Source organism: Ictidomys tridecemlineatus, chromosome 13, assembly GCF_052094955.1.
Source record: "Ictidomys tridecemlineatus isolate mIctTri1 chromosome 13, mIctTri1.hap1, whole genome shotgun sequence".
NCBI classification, from domain to species: Eukaryota; Metazoa; Chordata; class Mammalia; order Rodentia; family Sciuridae; genus Ictidomys; species Ictidomys tridecemlineatus.
The window spans coordinates 35627515-35650842 of record NC_135489.1 but is presented as its reverse complement, the minus strand read 5'-3'; the positions used below and the strand labels follow the sequence as shown (position 1 = coordinate 35650842).

At 38.8% G+C, this 23328-nt stretch overlaps 2 protein-coding genes across 4 annotated transcripts in view; one reads left to right on the top strand and one right to left on the bottom strand.

Annotated features, from left to right (window-relative positions):
* Nucleotides 1-4134: 4134 nt before the first annotated feature.
* Nucleotides 4135-4644, bottom strand: LOC120884474 (small ribosomal subunit protein uS17m). The gene is given in 1 exon segment (XM_040270323.2): nucleotides 4135-4644. A coding segment is annotated over 1 exon segment (510 nt).
* Nucleotides 4645-11119: 6475 nt separating this feature from the next.
* Galnt1 (polypeptide N-acetylgalactosaminyltransferase 1) overlaps nucleotides 11120-23328 on the top strand; it is a 122899-nt gene continuing 110690 nt past the window's right edge. The window contains exon 1 of one of the 3 annotated variants that reach the window (XM_078030182.1): nucleotides 11120-11253. The gene's annotated coding sequence lies outside the window, so the exon portion shown is untranslated. Of the gene's footprint in view, nucleotides 11254-11859; nucleotides 11993-23328 lie in introns of those variants that run through there. The other 2 variants (XM_078030183.1, XM_078030181.1) reach the window with 2 other exon arrangements.

Sequence of the window (23328 nt, the reverse complement as noted above, 5' to 3'; positions counted from 1 at the left end):
CTCCACCTCCACGCAATCCGAGGCAGACCGGGATTCGGGACACTGTGTACTCATGCCAATTGCTCTCGGGGCCCAGACAGAAAAGTTGGAAGCGACTTTGGCAGAACCCAACATGCCTGCTCTGTACCGAACAGGTGATTGAGAGCTGCCTAGGCCAGGAAACATCTCACCCGAGTCTTGAAGAGTGGTGGCTGCACTAATTGCGTTTAAGTAGCCGTCGGGTGCCCACCTTCCCCTCCAGAAAGAAAGAGAAAGATGCACCTCAGACAGACATGGGGTGCGTGGAGAGGCACTTACCTCGGTGTAGAAGAATCAGGTCTGAGACCTCCAATATGTTACCGCTGTTGGCCAGTGACGAGTCCTTGCTTCCCCAATGTTGAAGAATAACACCAGAAAAGCACGCCGAGGCAAGGTCAGAGTAGAAATTAGAAGTTTATTAAAGAACAGCAGAAAAGACTTTTCCCGGAGGAAGAAGGGGACCCAAGAGGTGGAATCCCTACATTATATCATCAGACACAAAATAAATGTCTGAACTCACTTTGGCTAATTAAGAATTCATTTCATAAGGACTACCTAATTGTTTATTCTTTAGCTAGATTATAAATGTCCTTGGATTGAAACTCTTTGAAATATTATTGTGTTCCTTTTGTACATTCCCCCCATGTCTTCAACACTATAGACCATGTAACATGATATTTAAAAATTCTAATTGGTTAAAACTGCTTTTTAAAAAGAACTCATTGTGAACTTTTATATTCTTATGAAATTTCAGTACAGTATGTCAAAGAGAAAACTTTTAAAAGCTTTATGAGAGAAAAACAACTTATTTGCACAGGGATGAGAATCATATTGGCTTTTGGATTTTCCAGCTTTAGGCAGGAATACGATGGAACGATGCCTTCAAAGTAGAAAGAGAAAGTGGCCTGGGACATAGAATTCTATGTCCCAGCCAATTTATCAGTCTGCAAGTCAGACTGAAAAGGTTCAACATTTAATTCCTTTTTTGAAAAAAAAAAAAAACAGTTGAGTGAAACTGAAAATAGAAATTTAAAAAAAAATGAAGATAAAAAAATCCAGGAAATAATGGTCACAACTCAGAACAGCGATAAAAAGAACCTCCAGGCTAATTGGCTGGGCAGTAAATATCAAGGCAATTGGTTCAAATTAAACAAGTAATCAGAAGGCTTGGAGATAAGAAACTGGAAACTGGATTCGCTTCAGCAAATAAGTACGATTTAAGAAGCTGTTATGAACTTAGAGGTAGTGTGATAATCCTGTCAACAAGGAGAAACTCCATGAAACAAAAAGCTTTATAGCAAAAAGCACAGTCCCATATAAAAGAAATTAAGTGTAGCATGATTCTGAACAACACGTAGAGTGTCATGAATGATAAACCATTTGATATCAGTTTTTAAAATATTCATTTATACATATTTAGCAGATAATTTCAATTTTCTTTTTCTACAAGTCCATTCCAACTACATTTCTTGGTTTTGTAAAAAATAATATGTGCACAAGGATAGTATCATAAATGATCTTCATTGGATTTTAGTTTCTTAAATTGACTTGTATCCAAGGCATTAAAGACTTGAATTTAGTGTTAAAACGCAGTGGGCATGATATGCTTTGAGGTGGAAAGAGATAAAAATCTAAGGGTTACATATGCATATCCTTATTTTAATAATAAAAACTCATAAGAGATTTTATCTAAAGCTGAGTATCGAGAAAACATTTTATCTATATTATCTAAAGCCATAAAGTAGAAGAACTATGTGTAATACAATTGAGAAACTTCAAGAAGAGGGAAACAGGATATTAAGGAAATCAATTCCTTATCTTTGAAAAGTGAGACTCAACAGACATTTGTATATGGCGAAGTGGATCATTGCTTCAATTGTCCCCAATTCTATGCTCCCCTTCTGTAATACATTATATACCCACACTGTTTATCGTGTGATTTTTGCCTTTCATCCTGGTAGAGCACATATAGTGCTCCTATTCATTGACTCAAGATTGGACCTTGTGTTAGTCTGAATAATAGAATACAGGTAGAAGTAACAGTTGGAAGTAACAGTGGCCAGTTCTGAACAGAGGCCTTCTAAAGTATCACATTTGCTCCTCTTGAGCTATGACCCTCTGCCATGGAAACAATGTGCCCCAAACAATGGCCACTCCTTCATCCCAGTCCCCAAATGAGAAGATACACAGACCCACACTGGACCAAGTCCAGCAGAGCTGCACCCAATGACTCATAAGCTTGAAGTAAATGTTGTAAACCTTGTTTGGGGGATTGTTTTGTATGGCAGCAAAAAATTGACACACTATCTAAGGTTTATAAATCAAAAACTGGAACTCTAAGTGAATTGTTTAGAGCTAGGGATGGTTTACAGGAGAGATACACAGTAACACAAATGTTTAAAAAGATGTTACTTTGGAGGATGGCATTGAGGGAGAGTTTAAATTTTCATTTTATATCTTCCTACCCTTTTGACTTTTCAATCAAATGCCCGTGTTATTTTTATAATTAAAATACACATAGTGCACACCATCTAGGAGGTTAGACCTTTAAAGTGTAAAATATTATAGCAGCAGTATGATGAGATGTTTAATTAATGTCAGAAAAAATAAAGTTGAACAGATGATGAAATTCTGAATTTTGTAGGAATTCTGAAAAAAAGAAAAGATCAATCTAACTGAAGTGCTCGTTGAAGGCAAAGTTGCCGTGGAATGGATCTTTGGGGGTTAAGAGAAATGGAGGAAAATAAGTAAAGAAGAAACAAATAGCATATGAAATGTGGAGAGGGGCTGAAAAGACTGCAGAGTAACAACAAAAATTGTAACTACAAATTCATAATTATTAGATGGAATTTAGGATAACTCCATGAAGAAGAAGTTAAAACAAAATAAAACAAACAAACAAACAAAAAAATATGTCAAGTAACACAAGATGGGAAAATTTTCTACAGGTCTTTCCAGTTAGAAAAACTTTTCATAGGATTATAAAATACAGCATCTTCTTTCACCAAGTCATATTTTTCCAGTCCCGCAGGGCAATCAAATTGCCTACCTGAATAAAGAACCACATATTTCTAGCAAAAGAGTTAGATACTGCTTTTTTGTATATTTAGGCCCAAAGGATGTAGTAACAAGAGTTATACAACTTAATAACAATACCTTGACATATGCCACACCACCTGCCAAAGGGGCCCTTGAGATAGTTTCCACCACCTCTGAGAACTCTCTTCTCAATATACAACCCATTCCACACAGCCCTGCTATCTTGGTCTTCCTAAAACACCAAGTTCATGAAACAACTCTCTGTGCACATTTGTTGGTCAAGCTTTCCAGGCTTCCCGACTCTCATAGTTCTGTCTGTCTGTCTCTCTCTCCCTCTTCCCCCATGTTGGGACTTAACTCAGGGCTTTGTGCATGCTAAGCACTTACTATACCACTGAGCTACAGCCTTAGCCCTGTTCTCTTCTTTTTCAACAGGGGCTCACTACTTTCCCCGGGCTGAATCCTGGCCCCAAGTCATCTTCCTCCTTCAGTCTAGAATAGCTGATACAGCTACGGTTGTATGTCACCATGCAGGCTACAGTACCTATTTTAAATCAAGTACCCATCACCTCTTCCATTTCTCCTAATTTGAAGTTCATGCTATTTGATTTGCTTCTTTCTTTTTTTTTTAACTTAAAAATTTTATTTCTACATTCAATATTCTTATTAATACAGCTTAATCTAAAAAATTCTGACCACAAACATGTTGATGATTTCCTTTTGGAATTGGTGAAGTCAAAGAAAAAATTTTAAATTTATTTTGAATGTAGACCATCAAAAATACTCATTTAATGTGGACTTACATGTTTATATAAGAGGTTTTCTTCTCCCAAAATAAAATTCTCGGATAAATTCAACATTCTTTTGAATGAGGAAAAAAACAAACCTTCTGAAAAAATATACCTTCTGAAACAAAATAATGCAGCAGCAGATTGCTAGGTATACTAAGTGCAATATTGTTAGGCATACTAAGTGCAATATGAAAGTATGTTATTGAAAAGAAAATGTGAAAAATAGAACCAAAAACCTTCATGAAAAATTATAATAAGCCCTTTACTCCATTTACTTGTAGCTATTTCATAAATACCACAGAGAAATTGGACATAGTTTATGATGAGACTTAGAAAATTTTCTTTTTCCATAAAGCAAATGTGTAAATCTTTCCCTTTGGCTCCATTTTCTGCTCCTCCTCCACTGTGTTGATGAGATACTAAGTTCTTCCAGATTTTTGATTAGGTGAGTGGTTTACAAACTGAACAGACTCTCCAGGTGAGTTGTTTCTGCACCCAGTTTTCCTGTCACTGGATCCCCGACTTTTCCAACTCTGAAAACAATCTCAGCCAGTTCGAGTTTCACTAGCTTTGTCTGTGGAGTAGGTAACGCTTTGAGGAGCCCAATGTACCTAGCTGTGGAAAGTTGAAGGACATTGTGAGCAAAGTAGGTTTTTCACTTATTAAAATAGTTGAATGAATTGGGATCCACAGCAAGTCTGGTCACTCTCACTTCAGGAATTTTTTTGTGTTGCTGTCCCAATCATCTTCCTCACAATGTCCATTTGGCAAGGATAGATTAATGAGCTAGTGACATTAGGTGGCTTTGGTCCCCTCTGGTTAAATTGTGCAACCCTATTTGAGTTGGTTAACCCTCAGCACAGAAACAAAACAAAACAAAAAATCCACCCCCACACAAAAAACCACAAACCAAATCTATGGCTTCTTAAGACTTGCTTCCCTTTTCCTTGATGCTTTTTATACCAGACAGGTTTTCCTTCTATCTTAACTCCTGTTTTCCTTAAAATTAAGAGAATTCATATTGATGACTTGTCTGACTTTCCAAAATATTAGTTTCTTGGATTGCTTTTTGTCCACTACCTTCTTTATTCTCATTGACCACGTTTCTAGAAGATTTACAGTGTTTTCTGCCTATACCAATGCAAGTACTGATCTATTGGCCTGCTGTGCTTCAGGTTTTTTTCTTCTCACTGGTTGTCTCCACTTTTCCATTCCTCCATACTTGCTGACTGCAGACTCCAACTGGGTCTGTGATCTAGCTAGCAGTTGCTAGCATTTTTCTCACTATAATAAACATTACAACCTATATGGATGTCCAAAGTGTACATTTGGAACTCCTAGTAGACCAGCAGTAAATCTTTCTTTTTCTTTCTAACTCAAGAAAGCCAAATGTAACACAAGAAACCAGGAGGGACATTTTTGTAGGAATAATTTGCTATCTGCTCTAATGTAGGTTTCAAAAATTTATTCTCTACTTTTATTGCAGACCAAGGTAAAATAGAGGGTGGAGTACATGTCCTCTGAGGACAGGTCAAAGCCCGTGCACTGTATATAAACAAACAGAAGGAGATTTAGGTTCATGGAGAGAGGAAGATAATTGATTAAGAATCTTGGGACCTGAGGAATGACAAGGCAAAGAGTTTTCCTAGGTTTTTTTCTAGCTTCATACACCCTGGACTAAATGCTAGAGAAGTAGGCAACCCCAGACTATCATAGGATAAGATTTAAAAAAAAAATCCAAATAAAAAAGTGCCTTGGTTTCTCTAGGCAAAAGACCAAGAGAAGGGTAATGTCACTAGACAAAACTTTTGGACAATAACTTGCTCTATTCCATCGAAACACTGCAGGAAACACACACACATACACACAAAACAAACAAACAAACAAACAAACAAACAACAACAACAACAACAAAAAAAAAAAACACTGCCTCACTCTTACCCCAGTCAGCAATGGCTAAATAGAAAACCTGGACTCCGACCTTCACCTCCACCTTCACCAAGTATCCTTCAGGGCCCTGACCCCATTGCTGGGTGGTGTCAGAGAAGACCAAGTTGGAGCCAGGACTTCCATCCTGTCAGTCAATAGAGCAGACAGTACAAACATGACCCCTGTGTTTGCAAGGATAATATGTTGAATAAAAAGTCGACCTTGAAAGGTAACATACTATATGATTCCATTTATATAACATTCTCAGAATGACAAAATTATAAAGATGGAGAACAGATTAGTGGTTGCCAGGGTTTAGAGAGATGGGGGCTAGGGAAGGAGTGGGTGTGACTATGTATAAAAGGACAGAATGAGGGAGATCTTTGTAGTGATGGAATAGTTCTGTATCTTGATTCTTGAGGTAGTTACAGAAACCTACACATGTGCTAAAAATGGCTGGGAGCTATATGCACATGTTGTATTAATATCAGTTTCCTGGTTTTGATACTATACTACTGGTTACATAAGAAGTAATCACTGGAGAAAACTGAGTGAAGGGTATAAAGGATCTCTCTGTTCAGTTTTTAAAACATCCTATGAATCTATAATTATTTCAAAATAAAGTTTTAAAAAATTACCCTGACTTTGATGTTTGATATGTTTGGTAGTCACTAATGTTGTGATCCACATATTTCCTTCCCTCTGCTTTTAGGGTACACACTGGGATTGAGTCTGTTTCCCTGGTCATGTGATTTGATGTGACCATGGAAATACAAGCATGAAAGAGATATTGGGGATGAAATGTAGAGACTCCATGTAAGCTGTCACTTGCACTGTCTTCTCCACTGAGGAGCTGTGTGTTGCTATTGATTGTCCTTTAACATAGGCTCACAGTGATGTGCAGAGCCCCTACTGATCCTCAAGGGACATGGAATGTGAGATAGAAAGCAACTTGCATAGTTTTTTTTTTGGGGGGGGGAGTGGGGCACTAGAGATTGAACTCAGGGACACTCAACCACTGAGCCACATCCCCAGCTCTATTTTGTATTTTATTGAGAGACAGGGTGTCAGTGAGTTGCCTGCTTGCTTTTGCCCTGGCTGGCTTTGAGCTCACAAATCCTCCTGCCTCAGCCTTCTGAGCTGCTGGGATTACAGGTATGCCCTGCCATGCCCAGCAGAATTTACACAGTTTTAAGGCACCAGGATTTGGGACTTTTATATATAGCCATCTAATACAACTGTTAGTGTTAGTCATAATTACCTGATCTGATCATCAGATCCAAGTCTTTGGTGGGGTCCTGACTGTAATTTCACCTTCTTCTGCCCAGGACTGCTGACTCACCACCTGACCTTATACATGATCACCACTCAAAGGATGAACAGCTTCCTGCCTCAATCCAATTCACACCCTTTGATTCCTGGACCTCAGAGCAGTGCAGCTGTTTTGACAGTGATGATGTGCAATAGGCAAGGGAGCTATGACAGAATGAAGGGCACCCACATTCATTTCTCAGGCTGTAGCCACAAGGTAGGGCTGCCAGCTCTTTGCTTGGAAAAGCAAAATATTGAGTCCTGTATGGGCTCGTCTTTGCCTGTTCCTCTTTCATTCATCACCCTCTTTGCTCTTCCCTACCCTTTGGGTGCTTGACACAACATTCTGTATAACCAACCTCTTCTGCCTTTTCCTCTCCTCTTACCACAGGTCAATCACTCACAGGCAGTTTATTTTGCTTCAGGCCATCTCCCACATCTTCCCACAAAAACCAATCTATCCTAGAAACCATTCATTTGCTTTCTAGCTACTGGGAACAAATTTGGCTTTATTCACAAGTCAAAAGAATATCAGCATCATTCAAATAACAACTATTTAAATGAAGGCATTCTAGAAATGATGCACTGAGTTACTGATTCCTTCAAAGGAGCAGCAGTCTCTGGTGTGCTTCCTGGGATGGGGAGCTATGATGAGGGAAGGCAGGGCAGATAGACTACTTCATATGGGATGTTCAATTTCAATGTGTCTGCATTAATCAATCTTGTAGGCACCAGACGGTAAAATCATAGAAGTCAAAAAAATCCTTTTAAAATACATACAATTATGTTAAAAATTCTGAATTATATTATTATCTAGCCTAAAGGCAGTTCTCCCCTTGAGGCACACATCTGCATGCTTGGAGGAAACCAGACTCCTGGGGATCTGAGACTAAGGGAAATGAGAATAACATTGGAAAGATTATGTCAGTGTACTTACTTTGGATTCTCTGATCTGTGCCCTTTTTTCCACTCTTCGTTGGAGAGCTTGACCCTGTTGGGAGATACCGCAATGATGGCCTTACACTAAGAAGGGCTTTAGCCAAAGTAACTCCATCTTAAAATAAAACTGCAATCCCCACCAGGCAAGCCTATGGAGCCCTCCAGTATTGTCATCAGGCATACCCTGATAAAATAAGTCATTTTCCACAACCCAGATAAAACTCAGAGTAAAGTAACTGTCATTTGCCTTTGCCCTGATAAAGTCAGAGGTGAGAGATCAGGGTGGAAACCACCAGACAAGATGTCCTGACCCTAGAATGAAAGACATCACTGAGAAATCTGGTAATGGCTGGTAGGGATTGAAAGGGTGAGCAGAAGCCCCAAAATTTAACATAAATGATGGAGCAAATGGATATCCAGCCAGCCAACACTGAAGCCCACATGCCAGAGAGCCTGATGAGGACCTGGACTGACACCCCAACTCTTATCATCTGTCTGATCCTCTGCATCATTCTCATCGCTCTCAAACTCTACAGCCACATCTTGACCCTGGTGAGAACTGCAACTTCCCCTTAGGACCCTCTCCTCAACCTTATTAAGCACTACCTGAGGAGAAGCCTCCATAGGTTCCTGATTTGATCACTGTGGTCTGAGTGAGTGTGCATCTGTTGGACTTAAGGCCTAAGACTTTAGACTCTAGATTTAGCACTTGAGCTTAGCGTGCAGAGGGAATGTATGTAATGAGTCTGTCATGATTAAGTGCATTAACAGTACTTAGAATTGTTTACTTTGAATTCATTATGTCTATCGCAGTGCCCAACATTAAGGTTTGTCATTTTCTCAATTAAGAACCTATAGAGTGGAATTGTATTGAGTGATTTGAGTGAATAAAGCATTGAAAAAGGCAGAAGCATGTGGACTTTCTTTATTTCTCCCCCTTGACTGCATAAGTCACAACTTTGCCCATCACCACAGATACCCAGTTCCTTCTTGCTTTCAAACATGTTTATCCTTTTCTACCTCATTTCCTATTCTTATAGTGGATTAAGTGAAGAAAGAGTTTTGAATGAATAGGAGTAGGTAGAATGTGGTCATTGAAGGTTAAATGTGTTTGGCTATACAACCAGTTGCAAAAAAGTACATTTCATTACATTGTACAATGCAAATTACAGCCAATTTTCTATTTGCATTTTACATTTTTAATTGCAAAGGATTTTTGAAATCAAACCAAAAAAGGTACTATTACTTAAGGGAACACAGAAATCTTCAAAAATTTTTTTTATTTAAAGTAATTTTACATATCACAACATTCACTTGTTTCCGTTTTTGGTAAATTTACAGAGTTGCACAACCATTACCACAACCCATTTATTTATTTAAGTACTGGGGATTGAATCCAGGAATAGTCTATTACTGAGCTTCATCCATAGCCCTTTATATTATTTTGAGATAGAGTCTTGCTAAGTTGCCCAGGCTGGCCTTAAATTTTCTACAATCCAATTTTAGAACATGTCTATCACTGCAAAACTGTCTCTTGTACTCTTTGCAGCCATTCCTTATTTCTGCCCTCAGCCCTAGGTGACCACCAATCAACTCTCAGTATGGATTTACTTTTTCTAGACAGTTCAAATAAATAGAATCATGTTATATGTGTTCTTGCAAAATGGCTTCTTCCACTTAGTTAATCTTGAGTTTCCTCTATGTTGTATCTTTTATAAGTACTCTGTTCCTTTTATCAAATAAGGATACAGCACATGTAGTTTATCTATTCAGGAGTTTTTGGACATTTGGATTGTTTTCACTTTTTGATTATTACAAACAATGTTGTTATAAATATTTAAGCATACATCATTTGAACATATTTTCAATTCTCTTGAGTATGTATCTAGGAGTGAAGTTGTTGGGTCATATGTTAGTTTTATATGTAACTTTTTAAGAACCTGAAAAACTTTATTCCAAAGTGGTGCATTGTTTTATATTTTCTTAAGTAATGGTTATGAAGGTCCTGATTTCTCTACTTCCTGGCAATTTTTTTTTGCTTATTAATTTTAGCTATTTTGATAGGGGTGAAGAGCTTTCCCACTGAGAAATTTCCCATTGAGAAATTCCGTTTTAATTTGCATTTCCCTAAGTGGCTAATAATGTTGAATATTAATAGTTGATCATTTAAATCTTTGGTAAAATGTCGGTTCTTTCGCCCACTTTTAATTGGATTATTAGCCTTATTAAGTTGTTGTAATATTTCTTTGTATATTTTTGCATACAAATCCTTTATCAGATGTGATCTGTGAATATTTGCTCACAAAATATGGACACAGTATTTTAAAAAGACTACATCTTTATTTCAAAGTGATGTTTCCTCTTGTGGAACATTAAAGGGCTAATCACTGACTTTCTTCCAAAATATTATATAAGTATTTTAAAAATAGTCTGTTTTAAATTTTTATTTTTGAATACAGTACTTGGAAGATGTAGATAATCGCAAATGCAGGATAGTAAACTTTTTTTGGTAATTTTTTTTGCTTGCAACCTTTTGGTTATGTCAAAACACACATACATACACACACACACACCCCTCCTTGAATATTTTTTTGTGGTACTGGGACTGAAACCCAAGGCCTTGCACGTGGTAGGCACGTGCTCTACTACTGGGCTACGCCCCCAGCCTATACAACAATGTGTATTTAAAAGTTTAAGATGGGGCTATTTCAATGGTACAGTCTCTTTATCATTGCGGCTCTTGGTTGGCAAGCAGTAAGACACAAACCTCTGGATGACTACTTGGTAAAAAGACGGTTGGTTATCCTAGTGTGATAGAGGATCAGGGTTGGGTCTACTGTCTTCAGGGTAGGGAGCGGCTGGGTATTGAGAAGGAGTACTAAGCAGTGCTTCCCAAGGGGGCGTAGTGGAAAGACACTTGTAGGATACTGCGCAGGAGACAGACCCTTAAACGGTCCCAATTGTGCACCCCTCACCCCCCAGGCATTCTTTTGGTCCCTCGGGGCCGGGCTGCCTCTTCCGGCCGTGCGGGTCGGTGGCCTCTCCTCTCACTGCCCGCCCCGTTCCTGGACCACGGCAGCCCAGTCGCCCGGTTCCGCCGGGTCTGACGAGGCACCACCGACAGTTCTCCAGCTTCAGACCTCCCCGGACACTACAGGTGGCTCCGCCCGAGTCAGGGGTGGCCTTCGGCACGGCCCGGGGTCGATCCGAGGGCCTCCTCAGCGCGGTGAGGGCTCCTCCATTTTCTCCCGCCCGTGACGGGCTCGACGTGAAGCGGCCTGGGTTTATTTTACTCGCTGCCGCAGCCTCTTTGTCCCTACACAGGATCGGGGGGCAAAATCCCTCGGCCCAGACAGCACCACTGAACCCATCGCAGGGGGAGCTTCCCTCGCGGTGACCCGGACGCCGGCGCCGCGGTCCCGCACCTCCCGGCGGGTCGGGCCAGAAAAGGCGGCCAAGTTGAGAGGCCGGAACCTCCCGGCCCCGGAGAGAAGCGCGACCGCCGCGAGGTGGGCTCGCTGCATAGGAGGGGGCCGGCGCATCCGGGTGAGCGCGCGGCGCCCCCGCCTCCCCCGCGCAGCCGCACGGGCCGCCGCCGCCGCCGCCGCCGCGGAGCACGCCGCGCTCTGTGGAGACCGTGCCCGAGCGGCCTGCGGGCGGCCCTGCGGCCCCGGCCGGCGGCGCTGAGGGGGCCCAGAGCGAGCGGCAGCGACCGCGGCATGCAGGGCGGCCCCGACTAGCCCGCCGAGCCCAGGAGGCCCGCCGCGGAGGCGGGGGCGGGCGCGGCGGAGGCGGGGCTCGCGCCAGGCCCGCCCGCCCGCCGGGGGAGCCGGCGGCAGTGGCCGAGGAGGCGGCGCGGTGGACGGCGGCCCCAGAGTAGCGCCCGCGCTGCGGCCCGCGGGACCGCGCCGCGACCGCCCGGGCCGGCCCGGAGGAGCGCCCGCCGCCGCCGCGCGCAGAGCGAGGTGAGTGTCGGCTCGCGCCGGGGCAGCCCTGGAGCCGCAGCCGCTAGCGCGGGGCCAGAGGAGGAGGAGAAGGAGGCCCGTCCGCGTCCCCCTGTCCCTTTGTGGCCGGTGCTACCGAGGGCCGGGGCGCGGGTGCGCTCGCTGCGGGGTCCTGGTCGGGGACTCCAGGGCCGCGGGACACGCGGCGTCTCTGGTTGGCAGCTGCGGCGAGCAGCGAGTTTCCGTCCTAGTTTGACATTGAGTTAGAACCGTTTTTCTTTAGAAGACGGAAGTTTGTTTTATTGACAAGAATATAGCTAAATATGGCTTCTGGGTTCGGTCGTGGGGTATTTGGAGCCGTGGTACCAGCCTGACCCTCGCCGGGGCCGGCGCGACGGGGGAGGGGAAGACGCGCCGGTAACTGGAGGCGGGGGCTTCCCGGCCGGCTGTGGGCCGAGAGGACCTGGCTCCGAATGAGCAAATGTTTGTGCTTGGGAAGTAGCGGGCTTTAGGTAATGTGGGAGCCCTTCCTGGAAGAATGAATGAATGAAATGTCATTTACTCACCCATAATCAATACAATGCCTGTTTAAAGATTTGCCAGGAATTGTGATGATTTGCATTGTCATTGCCAACCTTACATCAATCTTACTAAGCGACCCCTACCATCCATTTTATGACCTTGGCCTCTTTCTCAAAGCCACTGTTAGTCCATCAACCAAACTCGCTTGGCATTTTCTGGCAAGTGTGGGTAAAGTGGTCTTTTTGTGATGGTGAACTGTTTATGGAGGGCAGAAAATGTTCACCTTTATCATACCTTATGTTTAATACATTACTTAGTGATAATTCTTGTCAAGAACCTTGAGACTTAGGAGATCTTGACCTCATTTCACAGATGAAAAAGTTGAGGCCTCAAGAAGTTAAACTTTTCCAGGTCACAGGCTAATCGGCAGAGTTGGGATTGAAACTCAGACTTTATTAGTTCAGTGCTCTTTGTGTCACATTCGTCAGATAGACCTAGACTTTCCATTATGATAGTCTTAATTAAAATAACTACATGTGACTTGTGGTTATTTAAGTTAAAATTAAAGAAAAATTTAGCTCCTTAGTCATTAGCCATATTTCAAGTGTTTTAATAGCCAAATGGGTAAGTGGCTAAGTTGAACAGCAGTCTAGATCATACATCGATTTATGTATTGAGTAAATATTTGAGTGCCAGCTGCTTAGTTTTAAATCTTGAATATACTGGGCACAGTTTTAAGTTCTGGGAATACTGTGGCAAATGAGAGACAATGTTTTTGCGTTTTTGGAGTTTGTGTTTTGCATGATAGTTTGAGGATGTTAAAACCGTGGTACTTCAGAGCCTTTTTATTGCAAGTGTGGTTCATGGACCAGCAACATTACAGTCACATGAGAGTAGAAGAAATGCAGAATCTCAGGCCCCAGATTCCATCAACTGAATTAATTTCTGCTTTAATAAGATTCTAGGTTATTTGTGTGTACTTTGAATCTTAAGAGGCCTTATTTAGAATACTAGGGATTACTGGATTTAATGAATGGCTGTAAAAAATTTGGGGAGTACTCACCATTTATGCAAATACTTGTTAAATGCTTGATTTTTCTCAGTGTTGTTTAAATTTTTTCCCCTCCCTTATCTAGCCCTGTATCTTTACAGACTTTATAGTGTCTGATAAATAGTAGGCACTCAGTAAATGTTTGCTGAGTAAGTGTACAAGCTACTAGGATAGTTAAAACTGGTTGTTAGTCCCAAGTACTCACATTGCATCAGGTGAGCTCAGGGGACCTCAGTTGAAATGAGCTGGATTTTGCTCCTGGTATATAATCTAGCTCTCTCTTTAATAACATAATATTAATAAATTCAAATTTTAATCATATATTAATGTCTTATATAGGATTTAAAAAAAAAACTGAATTCTGGACTTTATTTGGATTTCACCAATTTTTCTACTAATATCTTCCTTTTGTTCCATGGTGCAGTCCAGGGTACTACATTGTATTTAAGTGTCATGCCTCTTTGGTCTGTAGCGTTTATTTTTTCTTTTTTTAAGGTTTCCTTGTTTTTCATAACTTTGGTGGCCTGGAGGAGTACTGTTCTGGTTTTCTATTTCATTTTATGAGACAGGATCTTGTTGTGTTATAAAAGCTAGTCTCAGTTCTTGTGCATAAGTGATCCTCCTGTGTATCCCTGTCCTCTGGGACTGCAGGCATTCTCCACCACATCAATGTCTTTTCTTTGGCTTCCTGAGACCAGGTAGAATCATCCAGTCTGAGAGGTTTTCATACTTCTGCAAGTATAGCCACAACAGGGACAATCCTTTTTCAGCTCTTAATTTGTTTGTGTAGTGCGTATTCTTATTTTCAAGTAACAACATAACAACATTTGTACTTTGTTTTCAGTAACAAATTTCTTGGATACAGTTCCTCATTGATTGAGACTGGGAAATGTTGCAACGTTGCAGTTGTGTACCACTGTTTTAATATATATTGAGTTTTATTTTTATGATGAGTTAAGATAAGGACAGGTGAAAGAGGGGGGAGAGGGGAAATATCAGGTGAAAGAGGCAATAGGTCAATGAAGGACAAATGCAAAAGAATGAAAGAAAATAGAGGAAGAAGTAAGGTAAGTAAGGTAGCTACATAGATAAAAGAATCAGAAGCAAATAATTACTGTTTGTTCATTTATTCAGTTACTATTTATTGAGTGATTAATGTATGCCTGACCTATGCTAGAGGCTCAAGATAACTGGGGGGCAACCCAGCAGCTTTAAACAAGTAAACATGCAGATGAATTCATTATCTAATAATTACAGCCTGTGATGAGTGCTATAAAGTAAAGGATTTTAAAGGGGCTGGATGGTGTGAAAGAGAGGGTAAGGGAGCTACTGCTTTGTTGACTGGGTTCATGAGGAAGGCTTCTCTGAGTGACTTTTGAACTCCTGTCTCTGGTTTTTAGGGGCCCTCCCTAATTAACTCCAAACTGCTAATCCTTCTGTTTATTTCACAACACACACATCACTTTCTTCTCCATAGGCACTGTATTTATTTCTAGCTCTGTGACTTCAATGATTTCTTCTCTTTCCAAGATGTTCCCCTTTCCACCTCCACTTGCAGAAGTGCTGCCTCTTGTGCAAATGTTTGATCACATCCTATCTCCTTTATGAAGACTGTCACTGTTGATTTATGCCTGTGTTTGTCACTCTGTTTGAGTGTGTGATGTTCAGTGGTAGGGATAATACTTTGCATTTATATCTGTGTGTCTTCACTTAGTCCAGCACAAAGTAGAACTAATAAGGGGTTGAAATGGAGATCTGAAGTGTTCACATTTGGGTGATGACCCTTAGAACAGTAAGTGAAAAGTCTAGTTTTGTTTTAATAAAACATTTTGTTATGAGATAATTATAGATCCACATGCAGTTATGAGGAATAATCAGAAAGATTCTATGTACCCTTTACCTAGTTATTTCCCATGGTATCATCTTGTAAAACTATAGCACCTATGATATCAGACCGATAATAGTGTCAGTAATATAGTCAAGATACAAAATATTTCCATCTTCACAAGATTTCCTTTTCTTGCTTTTTAAAATGGCTATGCCTCTCTCCCTCACCTCTACCCCACTCTTAAGTCCTAGAATCAGTAATCTGTCCTCCATTTTTGCAATTTTGTCATTTCAATAATATTTTATGAGTGGAATCATATAGTACAGAGATTAACCCAGGTTGTTACATATGCTGATATTTGCTTCTTTTTTATTGCTTAGTAGTATTTCATAGTGTGGACGTACTTTTATGGTTGTTTTAACCATCTACCTTTTGGACATCAGTTTGTTTCCAGTTTTTGGCTATCACAAGTAAAGCTGCTGTAAGATTTTTGTGTAAACATAAGTCTTCTGGGACAAAGTGATAGAGTGCAGTTATTGGGTTGTGTGATAACTGAATGTTCATCTTTTTGTAGAACCTGTCAAATTGTTTTCAAGTGACTGAAACATTTTATATTCCTGTTAGTCATGTATGAATGATCAGTTTCTCTGTATCCTTTCCACATTTGGTGTTGTCACTATTTTTTAATTTTAGCTGTTCTTTTTAGGTACAGAGTAATAATCTCTCTGTGATTTTAAGGTGCTTTTTCTAAATGCTAATGATGTTGAGTTAGTTTGTTTTTAGTAATATTGGATATTGAATCCAGGGCCCAGCACATGCTAGGCACACTCTTCCACTGAGTACACATCCAGCCCTTGATAGTCTTTTCATATGCTTATTTTGCCATTTTATTTTATTTTTTTCTATGTGCTTATTTGTCATACTTCAGGGAAATGACTTTTGCTCATTTTTTAATTGGAATACACACACACACACATACATATATATTATTGAGTTGTAAGAGTTCTTTATGTATTCTAGAAACTAGTCCTTTGTTAGAAATGTAATTTGTGTATAAATGTCTTTTTATTCCCTTAAGAAGGTATCTGCAGAGATCAAGTACAGTTTCTCAATTTATTCTTTTATGGATCATGCCTTTGGTGTCAAATCCAGGAATCCTTTCCCTAGACCTGAAGATTTTTCTCCTGTGTTTTTTTTTTCCTAAAAGTTATTCCTTATAGTTTTATATGATCTATTTTGAGTTAATTTTTGTGTAAGGTATGAGACTAAAGTCAAAGTTTATTTCTTAATTGCCTATAGATGTTGAATTGCCTCAGTACCATTTCTTAAAAATGCTGTCTTTCTTCCATTGCTTTTGTATGTTCGCCATAAAATAATTGAGCATATTTGTATAAGTCTACTTTTGGATTCTCTTTTCTGTTTCATTATTCTGTGTAAGTCTGCCAGTACCACACAGTTTTGGTTACTATAGTTATATGAAAAATTTTTAAATGGAGTAGACTGATTCCTCCCACTTTATTCCCTTTTCAAAGTTTATTTAGTTATTTATGTTCCTTTTTCATTAAATTGTAAAATAATCTGTATCTCCAAAGACATTTTGCTGTGATTTTGGTAGACCTGAATCCATTTGGGGAAAATTGACATTTTTACTATATTGCATTTTCCAATTTTTGAGTACTGTATTGTCTATTTATTTAGATCTTTGATTTCTTTCATTAACATTGTATAGTTTTATCATGAATCCTATACATATGATTTCTTAGGGCTAGGAGTATAACTCAGTAGCAAAGTACTTCCCTAGTATACACAAAGCTCTGGGTTTAATACCCAAAACCACAGAGGGAAAAACAGTTTTCTTAGATATGGTTGATTTTTTTTTTAGACTTTTTTTTTTTTTTTTTTGGTACTAGGGATTGAACCCAGAGGTGCTTAACCACTGAGCTACATTGCCAGCCTTTTTTCGTATTTTATTTAGAGACATGGTCTTACTAAGTGGCTTAGGCCTTGCTAAGTTGCTGAGGCTGGCTTTGAACTTGTGATCCTTCTGCCTCAGCTTCCAGAGCTGCTGGGATTACAAGTGTGCAACACTATGTCCAGCTAGACTTTTATATACATGAATATAGAAATAAATTTTTAACAATTGTAAGTGGTGTTGAATTTCTAATTTTAGTATCCTTGTATTCATTGCTAGAAAAGTAAAGAAAAAGAAAAGTAAAATTAATTTCATATACTGATCTTGTATTTTATGATCTTGTTCAACCTACTTATTAGTTGTAGGAGTCTTTTGTAGATTCCTTGGATTATTTTATGTAGATAATCCTTTCTTCTGCAGATAGAGGTAATTTTATTTCATTCTTTTTATTCTATATGCATTTTATTATCTTTTCTTACTGCATTGATTAAAGTTTCTTCTACTGTTTTGAGAAAGAAGGATGAGAAAAGACATCTTTGCCTTGTTCCTGACCTTGGGGGGGGGGAGTGTTTATTCTTTCACATTAAATATGTTAAGTGTAGAGTTTTTTAATAGATGCTCCTTATCAAGTTGAGGAAGTTTTCTATATTCCTATGTTTTTGAAGATTTTTTTTAAAAAAATATTTTTAAGTTGTTGATGGATCTTTATTTATTTATATATGATGTTGAGAATCGAACCCAGTGCCTCACACATGCCAGGCAAGTGTGCCACCACTGAGCCCCAGCCTCTGCCCTTGAAGATTTTTTAAAATTTTAAGTAGATGTTGAATTTTGTTTTTATGCATCGATTTGATATAATAATATGATCAATTATCATTCTTTCCTTCTTTCTTGCTTTTTTACAGTGTCCTCACATATGCTAATTACATCCCTAGCCCTGGTTTTTCTTTTTGATATGGTGAATTCTGTGGATTGAGTTTTGAATATTGAGCTAAGTTTATCCCTGGAATAAACAACACTGGATATACCCTATCATTATTTTTTATGCATTTCTGAATTTTTAAGATTTTTGCATTTATAATCATGAGGGCATTTAGTACTAAAAGTTTCTTTCTTGAAGAGCACTGTTTTAAACTTGTGTTCCACAAATTTTAATATGCTGTATTTTAATTTTCATTCAATTCCATGTATGTTTTTATTTTTCTTGAGACTTTCTCTTTGATTCATGTATTATTCTGAATCGTGCTGTGTTATAAGTGTTTGGAGATTTTCCTGTTATCTGTTTCCAGTTTGATTCTATTATGGTTGAAGAATATAACTCTGTATGATTTTAGTTCTTTTAAATTTGTTGAGGTGGTACATATATGCAGTGGAATATTACTCAGTCATAAAGAAGAATGAAATTATGGCGTTTGCTGGAAGATGGATGGAATTGGAGACTATCATGCTAAGTGAAATAAGCCAACCTCCAAAACAAAAGGCCCAATGTTCTGCTATGTGGATTCGAATTCAGAATAATTTGGGGGGTAGTGGGATAGAAGTTCACTGGATTAGACAAAAGGGAATGAAGGGATGGGAGGGAGATGGGAATAGGAAAGACAATAGAATGAATTGGATGTAATTTCCTGTGTTCCTATGTGAATACATGACCAGCATAAATCCACATCATGTACAACCAAAAAAAAAAAAAAAGGGAAGTTATATTCCACGTATATATGATATGTCAAAATACATTCAATTGTCATGTATAACTAAAAATGACAAATAAAAATGGCCCAGAATATAATCTGTCTTGGTATATGTTTTGTGGGCACTTGAATTTGTTTTCTGCTGCTGTTGGGTGGAGTGTATTCTAAGTGCCAATTAGATTCTGTTCATTGATGATTTTGTTGGGTTCTGTATCTTTGCTTTTCTTTTTCTTCTTCTGCAGGGTTGGGGATTGAACCCAGGGCCTGTGTATTCTAGGCAAGTGCTTTGCTACTAAGTTATACCCACAACCTTCTGCTCATTTTCTGTGTAGGTATTTTATTAACTACTGAGAAAGTGTTGTTCAAGTTTCTAATTATAATTGTGGATTTGTTTATTTAAGTTATTTCAGTTTTTGCTTTATGTATTTTTCAACTGTTTCGTACACATATAAGGTTGTTGTGTCTTCTTGGTAGATTGTCCTTTTTTCATTATACAGTGTCTTCCTCTGACTCGATAGTCTTCTCTTTGCACTGAGTTGTACTTTACCTGATGTTGACATAACCAGTACTGCTTTGTTTTGATTGTTGATCTAATATATCTATTTTGACCCTTTTTGACTTTTACCCTGCTTATTCTGGTATATTTGAGGTAAATTTCTTGTAAACAGCATTTAGTTGGGTCATATTTTTAATCCATTTGGCTAGTCTCTGTCTTTATTGCATTTATAATCACATTTATATTTAATGTAATTATTGCTGTATTGGGGCTTGAGTCTAGTATTTTAGTTTTTTCTTATTTCTTCTGTTTTTTTTTTCTTTCTGTGACTTCTTGTGCTTTGCTTGAATATTTTAGAATTTTCCTTTCTTTTTTTTTTTCTTTTGGTGGTGTTAGAGATTGAACCCCGGGGCTTTGTGCATGTGAGGCAAGCACTCTACCAGCTGAGATATATCCTCAGCCCCTAAAATTTTTCATTTTGATTTTTCTATACAGTTTTTGAGTGTAACTATTTTAAAAAATATTTTTGTAGTTGTAGATGGAAAAGAATGCCTTTATTTTCTTTCTTTTTTTTTTTTTTTTTTTTTTTAATGTGGTGCTAAGGATGAAACCCAGTGCCTCACACACTACGACTGAGCTAAAGCCCCAGCCCGAGCATAATTCTTTGTATAGATCTTGTTTTATTTTAATTGGTTGCTCTAGATATTACATTTATCTTTATAGAGCTTATTTTATCTGCTAGTGTTTTAATTTCACCTATTCAATTGATATAGAAACCTTCTTTTTACATTCCTTTACACTTCTGTTTATAATTATAAATGTTTCTTCTACATACACACATAACATGAGACAGTGTTTTAATTTTAGCTTTCTGAGTCAAAAATAAATTAGAAAATCCCAAACCTTTAGTATTTACCCATATTTTTGCTTACTGTGTTTTTTCTTGAGGTCTCAAGATTCCTTCTTTTATACATTACTTTCTTTTAAAAACTTCCTTTATTCATTCTTGTAGAGTAAATCTTCTGAAGAAAAATTCGTTTAGTTTTCCTTCATTTGAGAATATCTTAATTTCCCCTTCCATTTTCTGTGAGTATAGGATTCTGTGTGGATAGTTCTTTTTCTTTAAAAGACATTGTGCCACTTTCTTCTGGTTTCCTTAAGTTCAGATGAGAAATCCATTGCATTCAAATCATTTTTCCTCTGAAGTTAAGGTGTATTTTTCTCTTATTGTTCTTTGGAACTTTTTGTCTTTTTAAAATTTTCTGAAGTTATCTCTGGAATAAACCTCTGTCATGCCATATAATTTTTTTATATATTTCTCAATTCTACTTACTAATGTTTTGTTAAAAGATTTTTACATTTATAATCACAGGTCATTTAGCACTAAAAGTTTCTTGCTTGCATAGTACTGTTTTAGCTGTGTTCCACATTTTTTTTCTGAAATTTATGGTACTTCATATTATGCGTTTCTTTAGGTTTATCCTGTTTGGGGTTTACTCAGCTTCCCCGTGAGTTTGTTTAAAGATTCTAGTAACGAAGCACAGCTATTTGTATACCCTTGACTCAAGAATTGTCCTCTGTCAGAGAAGGTTGTTCTATTTCATGTAAATTGAACATAGTTTGAAGTAATGAAACTGCTTATCAGAAGAGCATGAGAGTTTCAACTTTTACCTAGTTTAGAGGTATAAAAGAACTAAAACAGCTTTGCTATTGGGCATGAAAATAGGTGGTAAGATGATTTCTGATCAACATCTTGGGAGAGTAGTGAGAAAGTAGAGGCGGAAAGAGGGTGACTAATTATAGACTGAGAATCTTTGATCAGGATTGGAAGTTCTTTGATGAGCAAACTGTCAGTGCATGAGATGTATAGAGAAAGGATCTTTTGTGGCAGAAGCTTTAGACTGCTTTTAAGTTAAAGGAGGGAATGCAACCCTGTCAGCTTATCTGCTGGTTCTTACCCTGTAGAAGACTCTGGCCTCAAGAAGGGAAAGTCTGAAGAGTATTAGGGCAATTGTGAGTTGGTTCAGACAGATGGGAATGTTGGCTTTTGATAATTGGAGATGGGGCTGCAAAATACAACATAGATATCATTGACCATATGCCACACACTATTCTAAGAGCTCTACTTACATTTATACATTTGTTCCTTATAGTAAAATTACATGGCTTGGCAAAGTTAAGTGGTGAAATGGGGATCTGCACTTGTTTTTCTGTTTGTTTGTTTGTTTGTGTAACATGGCATTAGGGCTCCAGAGTTTACTGTCTTAACCAGCAAACTAGACTGTCTTGCTAGGAGGCAGGACTGAGAGGGGCTTTGAATGCTAAATAGAAGAGTATGGATATTTGGAAGGCAAGAGGGATCTGTTGAAGGGTTTTGATGAGCGTATTGACTGACATGATCAAAACTAAGCTTGAATGTATAAGTAAGTTTCTTTAATAAAAGACTACAGGTAAGAAATGAGGCTAATGGACTTTTTGCCCATATGACTTGGGTGCAGGAACATACAGATACATTTTTAGAAGTGGAATCCAATGTTGTCACTGGGTGAAGAAAGAGAGAATTGAGTCTCTTGACCTAAGTGGATCCACCATTAAGTTTGAGGATAGTTAATGAATGTGTCCCACCCCTTCCCACCCCCCCTTTGGGTAGAGCTGAGGATGGATCCCAGGGCCTCATGCATGCTAGGCAGGTGCTCTGCAAGTATTGGAGAATGACATTTCAGCAGCAATACATAAGTCAAATGACTTTAATAATACAGAGAGTCAGGGCAAGAGGATTTCCAGTAAAAAGAATGGTATATACAGAGGCCATGTAGCATAAGAGAGCTCATTCTGTTTAAAGAACTGAAGGATCAATGTAACTTAAGGGCCTTTAGCAGAAGGGAAGAGGAGTGAGATGAAGGTGGAAAAATTACTGAGAATAGGTGGTGCAGGACCTTGTCCTCAGTGTTCTTGAAAGATTTTGAGGAGGAAATAGCACTGCTTGTGTATGTGTAGTGATGGCAGAGAATTTTGTTTTATCAGAGGAACCAGCCATCTTGATTTTTCAAGTGAAATGTCTTGATTTTTTAAATGTGGCAAGTCATTCAGTTTTAAAAAATCTTTCTTGGGGGGAGACAGAGAAGGGGCAAAACTCTCATTTTTGCATAGTTTTTAGTCTATAAATTACAGCCAGGGAAAGGGCTGGTAGAGTCAATTGGTGAGTGTGAAACAGTGAAGAGGAGTGATTTGTGGGACAGGGAAACCAAGGATATAGAAAGGAATGTAATTATGTGTATAAGTAGAGAATATTATCCTTGAAAAGGAGGAGAGCCTTTGAGAGAGAGGAACAAAGGAACTGTGAGGTAAAAGTGAGGTGGGAGGAACTTGAATCTGATGAGGTAGGATTTCTGTGCAGAGCAGGGATTATGTTAGAGGACTTGTGAGGGTTTGCATAAATGAAGGTGGAAGGAGAGGGGTTGTAAAGAATGGGGCACCATCTGGCTAGTTAGCATGAGTTTACAATGAACTAAGCAGTGTTTCCAGAAATTTCTGTGCTATATTAATATCCTGAAGTAGAAGTGCATAATGGTGTTTGTCTAGGGTTAGAGATTGTAAGACTAAAAAGTCCAACCTATTGAAGGATATTTATGTGTGCCAAAGTGCATAATTATAAAGGTTGTATAACTTGTAGGTTGGTAGCTGAGCCTAAACGGGAAACCTAGTCAGGAGGTGATTTGCAAGTAGATGGAGAAGAGCAGGTTTGGCAGGGGTGGAATCTAAGCACCAGCTGGTCAGGAGACCATGGTTGAGAAGTATTTTGTCTAGGTTTAGTTTTGGCTGGAGTGTAAGTTTAAGGTGTAGATGGGCAAGTTGGTGGT